This window comes from Ctenocephalides felis, unplaced genomic scaffold, assembly GCF_003426905.1.
Source record: "Ctenocephalides felis isolate EL2017-DRISC unplaced genomic scaffold, ASM342690v1 CF-g0.4_SCAFFOLD_03570, whole genome shotgun sequence".
Lineage (NCBI taxonomy): Eukaryota > Metazoa > Arthropoda > Insecta > Siphonaptera > Pulicidae > Ctenocephalides > Ctenocephalides felis.
This window is the reverse complement of record NW_020539724.1, coordinates 18,245,260-18,268,493: the sequence shown is the minus strand read 5'-3', so window position 1 is coordinate 18,268,493 and position 23,234 is coordinate 18,245,260. Positions and strand designations below refer to the sequence as shown.

The window sequence follows — 23,234 nt, the reverse complement described above, 5'->3', positions numbered from 1 at the left end:
AGAAGCTGATGTTGATGAAAATTAAATTAATTCTGCATGATGTTTTTAACAATCGCTGCCAACCCTGTCTTTAAAATTTACAAAAAGCTTGTATGGAGTTACATGCATAGGCCTTATTTATTATATTTGCAGACTCAAATACAATATTTTGTAATATTTTCACTTTAATGTTGCAATGTTAATTGTGTATATAAATTGGTATTTACATTCCTTATGCATTGTTTACAATAAACTATTTCATTAACAGTTCAAAATTTGTTTGATTTTAAATTGTTTCAGGTATAATTTTATTGTAAAATTACAATTACCAATTGATTAAAAAAATAAATACGGCATATAAATACTTAGTTCAAAATGAGTTTTGAAACTCCTTTACAAAATTTAATCAATTGACTTCATGTTTTCTGTATTTTTTTTTTCTCAATCTTATGAATTATACATTGGGTTTTAATGTCATTTAACATATGCTTTTGATATTGTAGTAAAATATGATATATTTACAGGAATCTGAGGATAAAGAAGATAACAATCCAAGTCATGTAGAAAATGGTGTAGTGGTAACGCCAAGTAATACAGAACTGGATGATAATGGAGTTGGCTTCTACAGAACGCTGCTGCCACAGGTAATTACACTATCTTTCTTTTCAAATTGGCCCAAAAAATCATTGAATTCAGATAGAACCCTGCTTTATTTTGTTACTTTTAAATTAAATGTTACCATCATACTTATATTAGTTTTTGATGACATTTGTTATGAAGAGATGTTTAGCATTTATGGCATTGCTCCATGGTTCTAATTCAATGATTTTTTTGCTTCAACGGAACTAAATATGAAAATCTTCTTAAATGATAAATATAGTGTTAAAATGCTGTTTCTGCGTGTCTTTGCTAAAGATTTTTAAAATATGTTTATTACATTATTTTTTATGATTGTTGTGACATTATGCAATATTAATCATATCTTTCCAAATAACTATAATAACTCATCATAAAGCTCGAGACACTTTAATCATAACAGTATTCATGACTGACATAATAAAACATTCCATGTTTTATGTTTTGAAATATCTAAATAATATAGTAAATTATCTTATATAACATTTTCCATGGAAAACATTGGACAATATAATTTCTCACATTATTTTCGTCGTGCCAATTTGTTTAATATTAAATACATTTAGAATTTGTAAGGAAAAAACATTTTATAATTACCTCTTTTTATTTATTATAGGGATATATAATTTTAGACACAATTTAGTTTTTTTTATATAGTCTACTTACCTGTATTTATTGCCCAAAAATTAAAACACCAATATTTTGGTATTTAAGCTAATTAACTGGAGAACTATAGAAAATTCTTGTTAGAAATTTTTTCATCTTATTTGTTTATAAAAACAATTTTTTCATTAGCTCGGGAATTTGATTTTAAATATGACTTGAAATTTGATTTAAATATTGAAAATAATTAAAACATTCAACTAAAAAAAACACACATTTTTAAATTACTCCTAAAATCGTCTTGTATAGGCCATCTAATAATGAAACGATTAAGGTATAGTTTCCGGGAATAAAACATATTTTTGTAAGGATTTGTTTGAAATCCAAACATTATTTAGCTTTTTTGCAAATTTAAATTCTTTGCATTTTGTTAGAATGTATATATAAATATAACAAAATAATTTGGTTATTATTTTATTATTTTTTATAGGTTTTGGCGAGTACAGCAAAAATATGTTACTATTCGACTTGGGTATGGCTGTGGCATTTCCTACGATAGTAATACCAGATCTTATGGGAGAAGATAGCTCTATCCGATTAAATATAGTTCAAATTTCTTGGTTTGGTAAGTACAACGTTACTAGTTAGTCTTTTTTTATTTTGAAAATTATAGACATTAAAATCAATTATACAGATTTACATATTTGATTGCATGAATAATAAGATTTGCATTTAATGAAATCCAACTAATTAAATTATCTTTAATAATGTTAAATAATACTGATCAGAGAATATAAGTGTTATATATTTACTTACATCATCATTGCAAAATTCCAGATAATACAATATTCAAATATATTTTTAATAAAATCTTAAGACTATATACTATTAAAAATACGATTACATTATTAGCAATTATTTAAATAATATAAAAATGTATAATAGACAGTACTTTTATTGCCATCAATTAAATTTGAAATAAAATTTTATCTATTTATGCCAAGACCGAAAGATTTACAAAATCTCAAACTTGAGATTCTAAAGATATAGACATAAGTAGTTATTATTTTACTATAGTATATGTTTTAATTATAAACTAAAAATTAGACATATTTAGATATATATTTTCTAACATTGCAAATTCATTGTTGTTCTATAAAAATTGTTATTAGAACTAATAGTTCTTGCATATAAAACAAACACGTTCTTCTCAAGAACCACCTCCAAAATCCTACATCTTTAGGTACAAAATTGAAGCATCAAAAACCTGTCTAAGATGTTTATTTTATCATTGAAATATAATTTTTCTTCAGGTTACATTTAAGTACATAAAAATTTATAAGTCCCAGTTATTATTATTTTGTTTTCTTTTTCTCAGGAAGTTTAGCATACATCTGCCAACCTTTGGGAAGTTTGGCATCGGGCGTTTTCCTGGAAGCTTTAGGAAGAAAACGGGCAATGTTATTAGTTACTCTGCCCCATATAGCCGCCTGGATAATCATGTTTTTTGCTGGAAATCAAGCCATGCTTTTTACTGGAGCCGTTCTTCTTGGTCTTGGAGTTGGCTTCATGGAAGCTCCTATATTGACCTATGTGGGAGAAATATGGTAACCAAAGAATAAATGATTTGTTTTTATTAACTAAAAGTATTGTGAATTGAGGAAATATTTTAAATATTTTAATAATTTTCAGTCAGCCACGGTTTCGAGGTATTTTAACAGCCATGGCAGGCGTTTCAGTACTTTTGGGCGTTTTTCTCACTTATCTTTTGGGTACCACGTGGCATTGGCGCACTGTTGGTGGAGTTTTGTCCAGTGTTCCGATCATCACATTTTTTGCCATCTGTTTTGTAAGTAGATATTCAGAAATAAAGTTAGTTGAATAAATTTGCATTACATCATACACTTATTTTTTGTAAAATCTGACTTTGATATTATTTTATTTACCTATATAATTTATTTATTTACCTATATAAATTATCTTTTGTAAAATTTGACTTTGATATCATTTTCATTACTTATATAATTTATTATTCATAACATCCATTACCTGTTAATGAATCCATGAGATAAGAAATAGGTATGTATTTACAAGATTAAAGTATAAATTTACAAAAATAAATATATAGTACATATTCAGATCAGATAAATCATACATCAATATTTATTTATTTTGATTACATATAATTTTATGCTAATTTAATTTAAGTAATGATTCATTTATGATTCTATAGATTCCTGAAACTCCTATGTGGTTACTATCGAAAGGCAGGCGAGAAGATGCTTTGAAATCACTATGCTGGTTAAGAGGTTGGGTTACTCCTGATAAAGTTGAAAAGGAGTTCCGTGAAATTGAACAATATGCCAAGACAATAAGTCAATGTACTGAATGCCGTAAAAAACGTCTGCAAGAAGCTTGTCCGCATGGAGGAGTCAAGTAAGAAATAGATCTTTTTACAATAAACACTTTAAAATATTGATTTAGATAAATATAAAGTTGGTTAATGAAATTCAAAAACATAAATATAATAAGTATAATAAAGATATGATAGGAATTCATGCTTATACCAAAAGATTAATGGATCTTTGAATTTGTGAAATGAATTAGCTTTAATTTTTGCTTGATGCTCAGGACGATCGGTCAATATCTTGATAATTTAATAATCTGAGATATTCTTATTGTAAATGCAACTTCACAATTACATAACTTCATTCTCATATGACTGCTTCATAGAAACTATTGATGGCATAATAAGACTAGTTTCTGGTAAAAAAGTAGTTCATCCAAAAGAGACCAGAATGCATTTTTATGGACAGAAACTCATAGCTTTTAGTGAGAGTGCCTGTTTCATTAAATCTAGTTAATGCTTGTAGAATTCAACAATTGTATAACTGAAATTTGGTTAGATTTACCTTATTTCTTATTTCTACATCCTCGATTTGATTATACTATAATTGCAATACAGAGTTCGTATTGTGATTGTCTTTTATTGTGTATATTTTTTGTGATTGATAAATTGCTATTTAATATCTTGCTTTAATGTGATTGTTCTAAAACCGTTGTACTATTTTATTTTATTATTAATTTAAATAATTTTTCAGAGGTTGGGCCGAAACCCGTCGCACCATGAAAGCAGCTTTGCGCCGAACAACTCTTAGGCCTGCCTTATTGGTTTTAGGATTTTTCGTGTTCCATCAATTCAATGGTTTGCATATGTTCCGGCCTTATATGGTGCAAGTCGTACGAGCCTTGGGAATACCTCTGGACGCTCATTGGGCCACGGTAAGAAAATATTTTTGATGATAAAACTTATATTATGGTTGAAAACACGGTCCAGAAATGATATGTAATAAATATTATTTATTCAAGTAAAGTACCATAAAATAATTATAACTTTCTCTTGAACATATCATTTTATAGATTAATGTTTGTGCCCTAATTGTATAATCATACTTATTATTTGGCATAGATAAGGAAATGATTTGGCTTTATGGATACAATTTTATTGCTAGAATTAGTAATGTCATTATTATTTTGTGAGTTTTCTTTACTTTTTTAGTAAATTTAACTGTTAAGTCTAATCTTAATATATTTTCCATTTTTGTGAACTTTTTCTCATTTAATCATATTCTTTTTCAGGTTGTGGTCAGCGTCGTTGGTCTTGTTGGCAACATAGCCTGCATGATACTCATCAAACTACTTGGCAAACGTAAATTGGCCATCGTGTCAATGCTTGGTTGTGCTTTATCAGCCCTGTTGATTGGAGTTTGGGCTAAAGTGGCTTTAGACCCATGGGTCAAGTCTACTGATTCCCAGTTGCCACCAGAATTAGGCGAATATGCGGAAAATGCTTGGATGCCATTGGTTTTGTTTATTGGTTTGGCATTCTTCATGAGTGTTGGAGTTTCGCCAATCCCCTGGATCATGCTGAGCGAGGTGTTTCCTTACCAGTAAGTGTTTTTTTTATTTTATAATGTAGAATCTTTTCATATGCATGCTCATTTTCATTTGCACATTCATATCATTTTATTACATTTACATTAATATAATTTCACGCTTATATTCATGTATTTTTTATATGCAATTTATAGTTTTTTTTTAAGGGGGGCGATACATGTAACAAGAAAAAAAAAAACGATTTTTTTTTTTCATAAATCGTTACAATAACATCTCAAAAATATGCCTGCAAAATTCAAATAAAATTATCACTATTTATACATTAAAAACTCATTAATTGCCACGCCTCAACTCGACGCTCGAGTGCTATTGTACTCTTATCTGTTTTCTGTGTCAAAACTTTAAACGCGTTTTTTCTCAAAACGACATTTTTGAATACTGCGGGGCGTGATAACTCAAAAAGTTCTCAACCGATTCCAATGAAATTTTGCACACATCTACTTTACAGTAATAGCTTCTAGTTAAACCTCAAACATTCCAAAAAAATTTTCAAAAATTAACCTTTTTACCAAAAAAAAACAGTGAAAAAATGGTGAAAAATCGAACTTTTTTTTCTGAGGTCTGCCAATTTACGATTTTTGTGACTTTTTAATTTTTTTTTTGGTTTAACTAGAAGATATATGTTTATGAATACGTACAAACTAATTTTTTTGAATTCAGATCACCGTACGAAAAGTGAGAACGCCCGCAGATTGATGGCGTTTTCCGAGAGGGTCTTGGCAGATCTATTTTTACGGCAGCCATTTAAAAAAAAAAAATTAAAAAAAAATGTTTTTGTGTATTTTAATATATAATAAATAACCGTAAAAAAATTCAAAAAGATTCAGTTATTCCTTCCCAGTTTAAAAAGTCCTCAAAAAATGGTAAAAATTAAGGCGATTACATGTATCGCCCCCCTTAAGAACGTCGTTCATTTCTGTATTAATATCATAATTCGTACTGGAATTATTGGGTTTGATGTTGGTATTGATGTAGATATCTGAATTCGTAGTCGTCCAGTCATTGTAATAAGTTTACTTTGAAATTTGAGATACCCAGCTGTAAGCCTGTAAATACTTGTATTTTGCACCCTAAAAGTTGTCTCAAAACCTACATATGGTAGGTACATCCTACATTATGTAGGTTTTGAGACAACTTTTAGGGTGCAAAATACAAGTAGTTACAGACTTACAGCAGGGTATCTCGAATTCCGAGATTCTTACCTAATTTAAGCTTAAATAACTGGACTAATATATTTATTCTACGTTTTTCATTTATTCCGAGAATAAACTTCATAGTATTATTACATATACGTTTTTCTAAATCAATAAATTTAATTCGTTTTGTAGTAAGAAGTGTTCATCTGTTCATACATATACGTGTAATTTTAATGACTTTAAAACCAAAATTATTTAATATTTATTTACGAAATCAGTTATATACAGAACCCTACCTAATTCATTGTCTCTTAGCTAGTAATTTCCTAAAGGAATAATCGGTAATTGGTTATTTTGGTCATTGGTCAACTTTAAGATCAACTGATATTTTTTGTTATTATTATTCGATAATTTTCGCACATATCTTTGGGCTTTAAAAATACAAAATCCCTTGATGTCAGTGATTGAAGGAATTAAACAAATTCTGAACTTCTTTTTCAATCTGTCTTGGTAGTGTTGTAGCCAAATTTTTAGTTTGTGTGGAGGTCAAGGTGGCTTTTATATTGGTCTGAATGAGTTCAAATTTTATCGCTCACTGTTTCAGTTCAGAATATATTTTGAGACATAAAAATTTCTTTTAATAAAATTATTGCACATCTTTGAATTTTTAATTTGGAAGCTGATCCCCATAGTTATGTGCCAAAAACCCAAATTGGTTAAATAATGGCTTTGTACAAATAACCTTTGTTGTCAAGTTTTGATTTCAACTGAATAATGCATTATTTCCTGAATTGCTTATCCAATTAGCCTTTGTCTTTGCTAAAGGATAATGGATGTAAAACATTTGTGATTTTTTCTATTTGACCAGAAAGTCCTTCAATGCAATACTATAAATCCGATGATTGATAATAATTTTCTTGTTTTTTGATAATGCTCTCCCAAAATATTCTCAAAGTCTTTGAGGTGAAAAGGTGCTTCATCCAAAATCTGGAAAATATGTTTTCAAAGTGTGGATTAACTTTCCAATATCCACTCTATGAATATAATACAACTGGTTATCTAGGTCGTCTGATTTCTCGTTATTTTAGAACTTCCACTGAACGAGAAAAATATTTTTCATTACAAATGACAACGGTTTGTTGTGCAAGAATATACAATTTGTATTATTGATATTAGTGTTATTATTCATGATAATAAATGAAAGTTTAACAAAAAGTCTTAATTCTGAAAAACTTGAGGCAATTGGGCCATCATTTTTAACTGTGGTTCTGGAAATATTACTTATTGTTACAAATCCAAAGCTTAATTGAACAAGAATAATAAAAATTACCTACAATAACCGCGAAAATTATCGCAGTTTAATCAAAGATATAGATTGTATTTAAAAGCTCATAACTTTCAAACTGCATGGGATAATTTTTTTCTAATTTTTTTCATGACAGTTACAAGCAATACTATCACCCCATTTCGGCTTGTCGTTTAGTTCTGGGACACCCTGTATATTTAGTGTTTGTATTTGTAATTCATGTTCATGCTCATTAAGAATTATATTAGTACTCATATTCATTCACATTGTCTTGTAAACTTTTCCATATTTACATTCATGTTCATAACATTCATCATGCTCATCAGATCATGTTCATTTTTGGTAATAACACATTCATATTCACCTTTGCAAAAATGTTTCATTCATCCACATTTGCACATGCCATTTGTATCAGTTTCTTATGGATAGAATCACCCTACCATACTCGTATATGCAAAACCTATGAAAATAATTTCCCTTCCTAAGAACCCGAGGAATGGCAAGTGGAACCACGGCAGCCCTCAACTACGTTGTTGCATTTGTGGCCACTAAGAGTTATTTGGATCTTGAGCGCCTCCTGGGCCTCCAGGGGATGTTTTATGCTTTTGCAGCAGTCTCTTTCCTCGGCATCGGATACATCTATCTGCTTCTTCCTGAAACTGAAGGCAGGACTTTGCAAGAAATCGAGGAGTATTTTGGTGGCAAAAATCGTAAACTGATGAAGTCAATAAGACCCACAAAACCAGAAACCAAAAATGGTGGAGTTGTACGTGATGGAACAGTTTTGCAAAATGGTGCTTCTGTACCAAATGGTGAAGTTATACAAAATGGCGATGCAAAACAAACCAAATTTACGTCAATTTCTGAAAATGCTGGCCATGAGAACAAAAGTTATACTCCTGATGAACAAAATGAAGAAGTTGAAAGAAATAATGCGATAAATTTATCAAATGGACAAGGTCTGAAAATGGCTGATGAAGACATTTCGAAAAGTGATATCGTTGAGAATAAACTATAGTATTATTTTTATAGAAATGATCAATTAGATAATATCAGGTAATTGCATATAGAAAAACCAGACTTGATGGAGTCTGTTTTTTAATTAATATCTTCACATAAAAAAGGCTGTTTAAAATTTACATCACATGCACATTTAATATAGTGCTTCTACTGACAACATTGATTGATTCTAAACCTGACCATAGTGCCTGCAAACTAATATAAATAGTTATTACTTCTAGGACATCTAATTTAATGGTGGTTTTGTGGCAATATAGAAATATTAATCTGCTGTGTGATATGTAACCATAGATTTAAATATTTAGATTAAGACTTTATACATACATATTTTATGTATGATATATAAAATTAAAAATGAAATATTTATATAAACTTTATACATTTTAGTAAAATAAATATGGAAAAACATGTAATGTGTTGGAGGTTATTAATAATCGAGATAAATAGCCGATTATAGTTATTAAAATCTCTAAATATTTTTGGAAGCTTATATTTAAATCTCTGAAATTAATGGAAGATTAAAAAAACTACTTTGTGGACAGATATTAAAAAATTTAAGTTTTTAGCAATATTTTATAAATGATCAGTTATAAAAAGTATAGAAAGCTGCTGAAATTATGTTCGCCTAGTATATTTAATAAGGCAAGTTGCATAAAAATTTAATTGTATCTAGTTTTATTAACTGTTTACCTTTGCTAAAAACTGATCAACACAATTTGCTACTAGATTACTGATATATCAGATAAATCAAGATTTTTGGATTTGGATTAGGATTTTCTAACAAGAAAATTTGTTAGAGACTTGGCAAAAAATATCTCTTAAAATCCATTAAATTATGGAAAAACGACTGAGTAGATTTTTCATAAGATCGGAAAATGTTAACAATAACTAAAACTAACTGTATATTTTTGCAATTTTTGAAGGGTGTACGTATCATATGTAGGTTTTGAGACAACTTTTAACCGTCAATATACAAGTATTTACAGACTTACAGCTGGGTATCTCGAATTACGAGACTGTTACCTAATTCAAGCCTAAATGACTGGACTATAGCATATAATGTAAAGGTAAAGTTATTACCATTTTCGAACCAAAAATGACTACCACTGAGTAGCATTTTAAAATCTTATATTCACTCATTTGTCACCAAAATTACTGAATGCCTCACCAGACAGGTTGTAATTATATGAAAAAAAAATACAAAATTAGTGGTGTTTATATAGAAAAATTTTGCTAATTCTAAAAAAAAGGTTGGGCTGATCGTCCCACAAAACTAGTAATGCGAAACCTGAACGAATTGCATTAAATGTCTTTAAATTTTTGAAATTTAAGCAAAATTTTTTCTAGTTTTGGTCTCAAACGATTGAGAATGACTTTAAACCGTCGAGAAGACATAAATCAGCAAATTGGATTTTCTGGCGAAAACAAACTTCTTCGGAAAGTTAAAAATAAAACGCGATATTTTTATGGAGAACTTTCATCGCAACAGCTCATCAAATTGATAAATCTGGTTTCTTGTCTAAAATAATTTTTTTTTATTAACTTTCCATAGGGTAGTTATAGTAATGGGCCGAAAATTGAAAATGAAAATTTTTGCATTTCTTCACGTTTTAAAGGTTTCTGAACTTTTTGGCATACCTCAGAAAAAATGGATGTGTGTGTGTTTTGTGTGTCCGCATTTTTTCGTTAACGTTGTCGGGCGCACGGATCAACCGATTTAAATGGTTTAAAAAACATTCGATCCCTATTGATAGGAAGATGTGCTGATTAGTTTTTGACAAAGGCAGGTCCAGCCGTTACGGAGATACGGAGCAAAGATTGCAGACAATAAAAATCGAGTTTTTGAGAGAACGGAGCATCCGATTTGAATGATTTAAAAAACTTTTTGCTTGTTTTGACAAAATAATTTAATATTCACGATATCATACACAACTAATTTAGTTTTATTCTACAATCGGTATATATTACTACATCAAGCAAAAATAATGCTGACAAGTATCAAGTAAATAGTATAATAAAGTTGATTACAAATTAGTAGATACCCCCACTGGCGAATCTCCTAGAGCTAATTAAAATATAACATTTAAAAAAAAACTAAAAACAAAAGAGAAAAAACGATAAAATATAGTAAAAAAAGTATTATATTTAATAATGCTATATTAGATCTCTAGGTATTTTTTTTAAGCCTGGTCAACAGCCCTTCCAGGTATACATGACTTGCTAATTGGTTAGGATGGACCAATGCTATCAATCAATCTATTCTGCTTCTATGGTTGTTTTTTTAATTAAAATCTGCTTCTTTTCTTCAATTCAGTTTTCTTCAATCTATGACCCCGAAGATAAATGGAAGATTTTGTGCAAAATATCGAGTGCAAGTCACAAACTTTCTTCTTGGTCGTTGTTAATATTTCGACCACCGTCGGCAATGCAAACAAGAATGCATAATAAATGCATTGTGCAAGATAACGGAGTACTATGAGTTACGTGCTGTGACAAACAAGTAAAGCAATTATATATTACTGTTATAATGTCGCTACAAGGCTATTGAATAGAAACCAGGTCTGAACTGATACATATACGAAGATAGAAAATTCTGTTGTGGCTGAGTATACATACTCACAGAATAATGTAATAATAATGATAATGGATCGACGATGTATAATATCAAGAACTGAAGAACCGCGCAATTCAGTTGCTTATTACCTTTTCATATCGAAGAGTTTTATACCGTATGTTTATTATGATTTATCTGTTTTAGAGACGAAATATCGAAGCGCGGGAAATATTGGTTAAACATTATAAATCTTGGTATGGAACCCATTAAAAATTCAATTTCGAACTTTATTATTCCATTATATTTAATATCTTATATTTTTTATCTATATTTTTTTTTCTTTTTCGAGTCTTCTATAAAATTATATTCAATCTTCTTCATAATTTATTTGAAAAAAAAATAGCAATTGTTAGTTTGTTTTCATAATTTTTGTTAATTTACTTATTCAATTTTAAAAAACCGAAACAATCCGAGACAAAAGTTCTAAACCCGGGACAAATATTACTTCTGGAAAAACCCGGGACACAAGGTGAAAATCCGGGACTCTCCCGGCAAAACCGCGACGTATGGTCACCTTATTAAAATTTGTACTAATTATTAAAATCTCTATAAAATATCTGTTAATATGATGTCTAATGATTATTTTTGACCGCCAAATGGTTTTTCTTACCTTTTTTTATTGGTTTTCCGAAACTGCCGGATCTGCCTTTTCTAAAAATTTAATGAGTTCCTCATTTTGTCAATGCAAATGAAATGTTTTTTGAATCATTCAAATCGGTGGCTCCTTTCTTTCAAAAACTGAATTGCGATTTTTTGTATATTTGTACCTGCTTTTGCAAAAATCTTGGTCAATAAGAATCGAATGTTTTTTATATCATTCAAATTAGTTGATTGATGCAAAAAATTGTATCTAACCATACACACACTTTATTCAACTTTAATTTCAATTTGAGTGTCACATAAGAACCTTTTTTGCCACAAAAATAATAATAAACTGTGATTTTTAAATCATTTAAATTTTTTTTAATTCCTTTTGCTTATACTATAAATTTCAAGTTCAAATATGTTAATCTATATAATAACATTAATTACAAACACACACTGTATACACTACTAATTTACTTAGGAAGATGTCTGGTACATCATAGTCATAGTTATTTATTCCATTTACTTACAATCCTTTGATTTCAGACTTGAGTTTCAGTTTATATTTCATCAAACGAATTGCATGCTGATTTCAAATATACCCCTTTTTTTTGTAACAGCTCCAGTTTTTGAGTTTTAGGGGACTACCCCAATCAGTCGGTTCGGCTATGATTATTGCAGTTTAACAAACAAGAACAAAGCAACTTAACAAATAAGAATTTTATCTGCTGTTTTTGGTTTTGGGGTATGGCTTCGACTCGAAGACGTTATTTATAGGGTAGTTTTTGTTACATCTATGGTTAATATGTTTTCGACAAATTACTTAAAAACCATCATAAAATCTCAAGGAAAAAATTAGTGTCGCGCAGTGTTATTGATTGATCAATTATCTTCATATCAGGAAGTTTATGCAACTTGCCTGAAGACAAAATGCCACTTAAACCAAGTTTATCTTATTTACTTTACAATGTGGGAAGCACTTGAATAGATGTAGTTGTCTACATTTAATCATCTCTCATCCATTAATCACGTGATCGATTTTTTAAGGATTTTTGGACCCTCCGTTTCCCTTGGTGATATTCCAAATTACCCCCTCCCCCAACGAACATCACATGTATTTTTAGTCAAGAGAAAATATTGTAACATTTTAGATTTTTTTTGAAAATGTTTTGATTTTTTTTTTAAATTCAGGTAAAAAATAAATACACGTGATATCTTATTTTACCCCTCCCACCCCCAGGTAATATTTTGTGATTTTTTGTCAAACCCCCCCCCCCCTACCCACCGCTAAAAATCTCATGTGATTAATGGACGCCCCCTTATTTAGTCTAAAATGTGGGAAGCACTTGAATGGATGTAGTTGTATATATTTAATCCTCTCTCATGAATCGTTTTCAATATGAAGTATTCAACAAACTTTCGATGTTGAAATTTCTCGAAATCTTCTATACAACTCCTTACTTCCGCTCACGAAACGGAAACCGGAAACCATCTGTTGATCATAACGAAGACATCCGATGTCTGACCTACTGAAACGAAAACAGTCGAACGTATTACGCCATCGATGGTGCGATGGAGGGAGAGTTTTGACAACAAAACATTCCGTATGATTCAGTCGCTCCGTAAATTCCGAGTGAGTCGGTCGTGTCGAGGAACTAGAAATAATATCGGGAATTAATTTTTTGAATAGAAATTTTATGTGAGATTTATATAAGCCGGTGAAAATTTTCGACGAGTTTTGTATTAGTGTGATTTTTTAGTGATCTGTCAAAAAGTGAGTTTTATTAATTAGTTTGTGTATAAATTATTTATTTTGTTAACGCACGTGGGAAGGTTTTATATAATTGGATATACAGCTGGTCTGATTGGTGCCGCAAATAAAAGGTTAGAATTTTTCTTCATTATATACTACTTATTTAATTTTCATTGGCTTTATGTGTTTAATTTTATTATTTTTATTGACTATTTAATTTTGTAAGCATAATTTGTTTGCACACCAGGTCTAGTAATGCAAAAACACATGTCATATGTGGTTTCAAAGCACATGGACGATTCAAAAAACATTTTTCGGGGTTTTATTAGATGTTATTGCTAAAAATTGATAAATAATACTGATAGACTATATATATAAATACAGATTAGAAATTAAATTCATTACAAAGTTTTTACCTTAATTCTATGTTGGCTCACACGTGGTCTAATAGTTAGAACTATGGGGTTTCGATCAGAAGTTCCAGATTTGATACTGCTTGATTTCAAGCAGTAGTAACATTTGTTTACACTTGGAAATATATACAGCAATATGTTTCCAAATGAAAAATAGCCTTTAGGGGGCGTCCATTAATCTCGTGAGCGAGTTTTTAAGGATTTTTGGACCCCCCCCTCGCCCTTGGTTATATATGATTATATTCAAAATTACCGCATATGGTGATACCAAAATTACGTCATTTCTGCATCAATAAATAAATTCCTCATTATTATAGAAATTGTGGTAATAAATGCATCACATAGACTTGGTCAACCGTCAAAATTACCGTGCATGGTACCTAAATTACGTCATTGCTGCATCAATAAAAAATTCCTCAAAATTATAGGAATTGTGGTAATAAATTCATCACATAGACTTGGTCAACCGTTTGGGTTGCCATCTATAATCGTAGGAGAATTCCTTACTATAGCTAATAGCTAATTAATTCTACAGTTTTGCTGTAACGATGTCAAGCAGTAGTAACATCGGTTCACACGTGGAAATATAGATAGCAATATATATCTAAGTATTATACAATAGCCTTTACCGGCATTGCTGCACCAAAAAAAAAATTCAATATTATTGAAGTTGTGGTGATAAATTCATCACATAGACTTGGACAACCGTTTAGTTTGCCATATCGCTGAAGAATTCTCCACAACACAGATAATAAGACTCGTTATGTTCTAATTGGTAAAAAATGTTGATTTTTGTAACAATTTTGGCGTTACATCATATGTACCAAATGTCATGCAAATGTCCAAGACAATATATCAATAAAATTATTTTAGAGAGTTTTTACATGACTTTTTATTGGAAAAGTTAAGTGACTCTAAAATAATTTTCTTTTTGTTTGATTAATGTTCTGAAAATTTGAAATACACCTATGGGATAGTTTTTCACAGATGTTGAATATATGTATAAAATCTTAGAACGCTTTACATCAAGTAGAAACGAATTCGATGTTAGGGACTGCTTATTTTTTCACATGTTTCGACTGTGAGCTAATGTAATCATCAAGGAATGTACAATATTGAAGATATAACATAAGATCATATGTCGAAATGTTTGTAATAATGAATATTTTCAATAATGAATATTTCCGAATTTCTATAATGAATTATTCGAAATTGACTCAGTACTTTTTGATGAAGTTACTTATTTGCAAATGGTACTTACATAATCAAAAATGACTGGTGTATATTCCCGCACTTTGCAAAATTATGTAATTTTAACTAACAGTTTACGAAACTTCTATTATAACTAATTAATAACTTAGATTGATTTTTATCGATGAGTTTTCTAAATGTCTAAAACCAGGAAAGTGATTTTGGCTGAAAAATACTATATTTCATTAATAAATTCAAAGAATCTGCAAAAAGATATATGTATATAATATTGCAGAAAGCATAACATCAAATAGAAAAGAAAACGATTGTCATTATCAAAGGATTAACAATTTAGAAGATTGCATATGATGACATGTCCAACCTTTTGGAATAACGACGATTCTCTAAAAATTGTTCGAGTTGTAGCAAGGGTTCTAATAAAAATAATATTCGGTTTTTGCAATTAAATAGTTGTTTTGAAAGCAAGTATTTTTAATTTATTTATGTAAAACTATTAAAAAAATTATATCCACTGATCTACTTGATACTTCATCTATTCCCAACTTGTAGGCTTGGAATTGCATTTTAAAATTTGTACCTGTTTAGGCATCTAAACTGAACCTCTCGAATTCCTTCTTGTTGTTGTGTTAAAGGTTTTCAACTCCTGTGTTTGGCTTTGACACCTCATTGTTGCTAACATTTTTGCATTATTTTGAGATCTTTTTCTTCTTATAAATTACAATCTATCTATAGAAAGACATAGATTAATTAGTTTAATTATCAGTGGTTTTCAATAGAAAATCCCAATGATTTGCTTTTGGGTACTACACATTTAATTTTTAGTAAGTAGTAAGTACCTGTGATAACACTTTTTTTATTTTATTTTCTTATAAATTATAATCTGTCTAAATAGAAAGACATTGAGTAATTAATTTGACAAATAACATAGAATTTTAAAAGGAAAACCCAGTTGTTCACCTGTTATTAATGTACTAAATTATATCTTAATTAAATTTTGGTATATGTGGTAAAACATGAACTAGATAATTTATTTTCGACTATTGTATTGAGTCTATTAAATTTGTTTTCGTCCGTCTTTATCATAGTCTAGTAGTTATTGCTATTGTTTTCAATCAGAAACTATCCGCTTCGGGCAGCCTGATGTCAAGAAGTTGTGACATCGGTTTGCACTTGAAACTATATAGAGTTTCATTTTAACCATAGTTATCTATATAGATATCATTTTGATGTTTGTCAATTTTGTCTTTGCAGTTTATAGCAAATCATTTAATATTTTTCTGATTATTCTAAGATTATTATAGATATTTCTGCTCATACAAAACATACAAATTTGTTTCTTCTTAAGCACTTTGTTCATTAATAATCGAACCAAAAGTAGAACTGCCTAAGTAAATATCCATGCGCTTATTATGATTTTATTTATAGGAACGCTTAACATAATTACTTATATTTGTTTGAGATTGAGCCAACTGTACGTTTTCACATGCCTCCTTTCTAATTAAATCTTTTCTTCAAAGAAACTTTCTGTATAACTTGGTAATATAAAATTGGATACTACAATGTACATGTACATGTTTAAATCATTCTGGAATTTTTAAATTTTTAAATCAATGGACGTGAAATTTAAAATTTTATCTTATATAGTTTTAATCGAAATTAGCCTGAATAGAGATTAATTTGATAGTTAATTTCATTTGTTTGCTTTTCGTTTTGCAATAGCAATCATACTTCCTTCTTGAATTAATAAAATATTAAATAAATACAAAAAGATATTAAGGACTTCATAAGTTTATTATTAAATAAGACTGAAATACAACTTAATATATTTTAGGTGTGATATTTCAAGTATAGATTGTAATATTTGTTTATTGGAATTATTAATTTGAATTTCGAGCGTTGAAGTCAACATATATTTGGTAATACGAGTCCAATGCTGTTTTCTTTTCATTTCAAAATCGCATAGATGCATACCGGCGGCATCTGAATGGGGTAGTCTCAAAATAAATCATTAAGAATTTATTTTCTTCCTTTGCTGTCAATTTGATCTAAAAATTTCGTTGCATTAGGAAGTTTAATTACTCTCGTTTTTTTTACACTTCTGCCTAAGCCTGAATATCTCATCTCTGTTAGAGTTTAAGCAAAAACATCATACTATATATGACAAATGTACAGTTTGCTCCATTTCAGTAAATAGTTGCTCGAACGGAACCTTCGTCTGGCATTGTGTTCATTGTTGTGAACTTATAGCTTCAGTGTATATTCAAATAGTGTTTATCTCTCTGCCAGTTATGCAATACTTATTGTCTCAGTCAAGGTTATGAACTAACAATAACTAAGATAACGTGTGCTATTATTCCATTTGTATAATTAATCTGGATAAACAATTGAATTTAATCCGAATGAGATATAAACTAAGGATTGATCTTAAGAGCATCGGCTTTGCAACTACAAGGTTCCGAGTTTAATCAATACTCCGCTAGGTACAACTACGTGATATCAAGCAGAAGTGGAATCAGTTTTCACTTAAAAATTTCATAAATTATTTTTTTTTCTCAATATTGTTATTATCGAGAATTCTAAGCTGTTACTATTATTTTTAGTACTTCTGAAGTATAATTATTAGTTTTTAATTACATTTTTGTTGATGATTGGAAACTCCGTAATATCAAGCAGTGGTGGAGTTTTTACTTGAAAATTGCACAAGTTTATTTTTTTCTCAATATCAGAGTATAGTTATCGATAGATTTCTAAGCTGTTATTATAATTATTAGTACTTCAGAACTAAAATTATTAATTTTTAATTACATTTTTGTTGATGATTGAAAAATCTTTACACTTTGTTGACCTGACCGTCCCGAGTTAACTCGTGGTTTTATGGCCAAACATTGCTGACTTAAAATAGATGCTTTACTTCTACATCCAATTACTATTGGGCGGCTCGCTGTTCTGTACAGTAGTGTCACTCCTGCGGAAAACACTGCCGTAACGAAAAAGTTAAGATTGGAAAAAGAAACAACCACTGATAAAAATTAGTTAGTATCAAAATATTTTTTTACCATTTTTATATTTTTTCTACAATAGTAGACACTATTCGTTTATCATATGTAGGTTTTGTTTAATTTTATATGTTAAAATTCATGTTCTGTCCTACTTTTGGCATTGATTGATTATTTCCAAATTGATTTTACTTGATTTGCCATAGGAAACTCTAGAAAAGCAATTGAGGAAAACTATTTAGTTTCGTTCTGAAAATGAAAACAAAGTCGACTTTGGTTCTTCGACTAATATACAGAAGCCTTATAGAATGTGATTGTTGTAAATATGTTTATAAACAGGGTTTGTATATAATACGTTCATTTTTTAACATTTAATGAACATTCCAAATATTTCTAATAATAATCACAAAGAAAATTACCAGTCTTTCTCCCAGCACTCTCTTGATTTTTATCAAATGGTCTTTTTAAGGACCTGGTTAATAATTTTGGATAAAAATACTATATTTCATTAATACATAAAAAATGAGATACTCATTAAATTGCGATTTAATCGTCAAAATTAAATAAAACTCAAAAATCTCGACTATCAATTTATTATTAAATTTAATTTTAAGGCTGTTCTAATGTAGATTAAATAATAATGGGGTTCAAATGTGATTTGAAACTAATTGTTTAAGTCAGCAATGACATACTAACATGCCTTCGGTTATAATTTTATTAAAAATTGACAAATACAGTGGGCCAACAAGAGATGAAAACTAACTCCACAAATCTGTTGACAATAATTAAATTAATGCAAAATCGAATTGTTAGTGATGAATCAGTAGTCTTTTACATTTTTTCATTAATACTAAAGCCAAGTCAGCAATGAAAGATAGTTCTGATCACAAATTAAATAAAATTTTGCCAAAAATAGTCATCACAATTTGATGAAGTACCTACTAAGTTAGTAGTACTAACGAAGGTCTCCAAAAGTCTGTTGACAATCACTGAATTAATGAAAAACGGTAGTGTTTTCCTTCTGGCTTGATTACTAACAAACATCACAAGGCTTCATATAATAAAACATCATTACCATTTCGTGTAGATACTCCAAAAAATCACTTGGTTCATTTTCGATTGTTTTTTTCCGTAGTTTTGTCACCCGATTCCCAGCGTGTGGTTTGACGTAAGAAGTGATAATTTGTATCTGCCATTATATTAGTCACTTCCTAGGTGTGAATAACATTCTACTAAAAATAGTTGGAATAATAGCACTATAAATTACGAACGCGGAAAGCGAAAATTTTATTATATTATACGAGGTATATAAAATAAGAGAAATGTAACAATCGTGAATTACTTCAATGCAATGGTAATAATGTGAAGTATGAATTAGGATACATAGATTATTTTAAAATTGTAATTTTAAAGTGATGAACTAGTATATCAAACTGGCATCGTGCCTTAAGGCAAATTGCTAGAACTTCTCGCACCGAAAACCTTCAAAATTTTTTGAAAACTGAAGAAAAATAAGATTTTTGAAAAATTTGAATTTTTGGAAAAACCTTACTTTTTTGAAAATTTTGATTTTTTTTTTAATGTTTTCTGAAAATTTTGAATTTTTTTTCAAAGCAGTCAAAAGCGGCAAGCTTTTAGAGAAGAAATGTCGAAATGTCTAACATTGGTACGAAACCCATAGAAATGTAAACAAAATTCATATCTACTTATTATTATTATTATTATTATTTAATTTTTATTGGCCTCTGTTTTTACAGCATTTTAGCCACCTACATTATTCATATTATTTTTCATCATATTCTATACAATTCTTACATATATATTTCTTATAAATTAATCATACTTATACTATCTCTTCTTATATCCGAATCTTCCATTCAATGTTCTTTCTACTGATTTTCATTCTTCTTTATATTTCTCAATATGTTCTTCTCATCTTCTAAACAAAATGCTTTTTTTCTTCTTACTTCTATACATTTTTTCTTGTATCCTACAAATTATCAATTCTTAATCTAGTTTTAATATTTCATATTTAATTCTGGTATTGCTGGAGATTCGAACCAAATTCCTCCAGCGTGTGAGTCGAGAACGATACTGAGTGAGCTATTCCCGCCACTACTTATTATTGAAATCTCTCTAAAATATCTGATAATTTGATGTGCATATGTCTAATGATCATTTTTGACTGCCACATGGCGTTTTTTCACTTATTTTCGCTCTTCTCATAATTAATAAAAATATTTTATAAATTGCCTTTTGTCATAATTGACTTGTTTATCACCATATACATTGAAATACTTTCTTGTTTCAATTTTTATAGAACTATCTTTTTTGTACCTTGCCGGCTTCTTCAATCTTCTTCCGGATTCACATCCTGAAATTTTCGAAGAAGTTTTTGCTGGCCATGAGAGTCCATGTCTCTGAGCAGTGTAGATCGGTACTCCAAAATGTAGTATATGTGGTTCAGTCCTGGTTCAATATGGTTCATTTATGAAACATACAATGTATGGTCTCGTCCAAATATTTGGCTATATAATTGTTCATATTCTTTGGCAAATGTCTCATGCGTTCACTTATTCATATCATTTAATATTAGGATATCAAACAAAATTTTTCTTTGAATGAAGGACAGGATATTTGTCGAAACGTACGAATATCAAATCAAAATTCATTAATCAAATCATCAGAACTCAAGTGATATTTCTTCTATCAACATCAAAATCGATATAAAAAAGTTGACCATTTTTGGAAGGAATATTGCAGTAATGATGCAGGAAAAACTTGCCTTTGTGATTGGACTATTTTTGCACATTCAGTAACAAGGGCGTCTATTTAACCACAGATTTAGCCACACATAAATCCCATAATCTATGGTCTTAGATCTAGTTACCCAAGGGGATTTCCTTTATTTAGCAGTCTTCAAAATTATGATTGCATTAGATCAACAGTCGGGGAACTTTTTTACTCATTACCCCCCTTCTTTTGTCAAATTGATATTACCCCCATCGCGAAAAGAGATTAGCCCCCACATGGACATTTACTATATAGCAATTGCAATGAATATCAATTAAAAATACATACTTTTAGCCCCAAAAAAATATTTTTACCCTATTTGGGGTAATTAACCAGGGTTTCCGAGCTACCGCATCAGACTTTTATTTTTGGGACTAAAACTAATAATTATATCTACTACAGATCTTAGATCACAATGTCATAGAACTTTTATGAGCTTGCATAAAAGTAAAATATTTTGTGTCCAAGGACAATTTGCTTGAATTTGCTACCTGCTACACTTTGAGGCATCGCATTAATAGTTTTTAATGGCTTTTTGATGACAATTGCTTTAGGTTAACGATAAATGTAAGCCAAAATTGAAAGATTGCAACGCATATTGAATAAATCGTAATAAATTTATTAAAACTAATTTACTAAATTAGTAAATAAATTATTAATATTATCAAATTCACGTTTAGAACAACTTGGTGTCAACTATCAGATAAATCAACTATCAAATATGCCAGAGATAAATCAACTGTTCAGAATCAAATGTATTTAAATATTTATTTTATTTGGAGAAAATTGGTTGATAAAGCTGAATGAATATTTTTTGACATTTTTCTTCCAAGCCTCACAAAAACCAATTACTTCAAAGCATTTTTAGCTACTAGCATCAAATTCTTTTTAAATTATTGAGAGCTATTGATCCATTTTTTTGACACCTTAGTATTTGTATCTAAATATATGTATACTCCAATTTTTTAATAAGATATATCAAGATGATCAGTTAGATCGTCCAACATAAAATTTACACGTAAAAAATTACGTATCCGAATTTTTACGATTTTTATACAAGAAGATATACTATATGACATACCGTGCCAATGTCGTCTATTGTCTATTATTATTCATTAATTGTCTGACTTAATAATTTTAATGTATCTGTAGAACATAACAAATATTCTCTCTTCTCTCATGGAGTGTTCTAAACTTTAATAGTTTTCCAAATTGCCATTAATTTTAATTAAACCTTATAATAATTTATAATTGAATGTATCGAATTTCTATGTTTTTGCATGAAATTCGAAACTAATAATTAGAAGAGGGCGACAAAGAGAGTTGTGTCACAAACGGAGTTAATTATAGAGAGTAAGTTATTTTGCTGCAAATTGCCGCATGCCAAAGTTACGAGAGAGACTTTGCAAGTATGATTATAGTACGGGAACATATTGTTCTGAAACGTTTGTTTCGGCTTCAGACATGTATTATATTACTATAAGTTTGGGTGATGTGGTTACAAACTAATTATTGTTTCCGTTTCTTCAATCCTGAAAGAAAAGGATAGTTTTAATCAGGATGTAAGATATTCAACAACTGTAAGGTTCTGAGTTCAACTACATACAACCTTGCATCAAGCAGTCGTGATATCAATTTTCAACTGAAAATATAGACCTAAGTATGTTCTGAAGTTTAATTAACTTGTTGGAGCTGGAATTGTCAAAAAAATACTAAAAAGAAGAGTTCGCGTAAGGTTCACACGCGATTGAAGTAAAACTTATTTGCTACTGTACAAGATGGCATTTAGGTAAAAATAAATACATCATATAACAAATTTGAATAATGTTTATCGGTAATATGGTGATGCACAATTTATTAGTGTCAACCATTATACACATTTATATAATGATAAATTATAAATTATATATTTATAACAGCATTAAAAATATGTATAATATTTAAAAACAATAATGTAATTAATGTCATACTTCAAATATGACCTAATCGGTTTGTCATTGTAATTAGCATTTAGAAATGAACCTTCATTAGAGAAATGAAGTAATTGCTGATTAATAAATTCTATAATATTTGTTCACACAGTGGATTATGTTAAACAACGCCTAACAAATATTGTTTTCGCAACTTCACTCGTCATGTAATTGTGTTTGAAGAACTTTATTAATTAAAATTAACAACATTCATTGACTTTTTCGCTGGCGATATAATCTCATTCTTTGAACAGCTATAAT

The 23,234-nt window shown here is 29.3% G+C and overlaps 2 protein-coding genes across 2 annotated transcripts in view; both read left to right on the top strand.

Moving 5' to 3' along the window:
• Nucleotides 1-23,234, top strand: part of LOC113383514 — a 485,158-nt gene that overhangs the window by 10,195 nt on the left and 451,729 nt on the right. The window lies entirely within an intron of this gene.
• On the top strand, nucleotides 489-8,740 carry LOC113383515 (facilitated trehalose transporter Tret1-like). The gene is made up of 9 exons (XM_026621776.1): nucleotides 489-623; nucleotides 736-790; nucleotides 1,709-1,843; nucleotides 2,597-2,825; nucleotides 2,911-3,067; nucleotides 3,452-3,654; nucleotides 4,320-4,500; nucleotides 4,858-5,168; nucleotides 8,104-8,740. The coding sequence occupies exons 1-9, from the start codon at nucleotides 489-491 to the stop codon at nucleotides 8,633-8,635; spliced, it is 1,938 nt and encodes a 645-aa protein (XP_026477561.1). The 3' UTR covers nucleotides 8,636-8,740.

Coding starts and splice junctions, on each gene's coding strand:
- LOC113383515 (XM_026621776.1), top strand. CDS start 489: ATGATATATTTACAGGAATCTGAGGATAAAGAAGATAACAATCCAAGT. Junction 624..735: donor ACAGAACGCTGCTGCCACAG/GTAATTACACTA, acceptor TACTTATATTAG/TTTTTGATGACATTTGTTAT. Junction 4,501..4,857: donor TGGACGCTCATTGGGCCACG/GTAAGAAAATAT, acceptor ATTCTTTTTCAG/GTTGTGGTCAGCGTCGTTGG.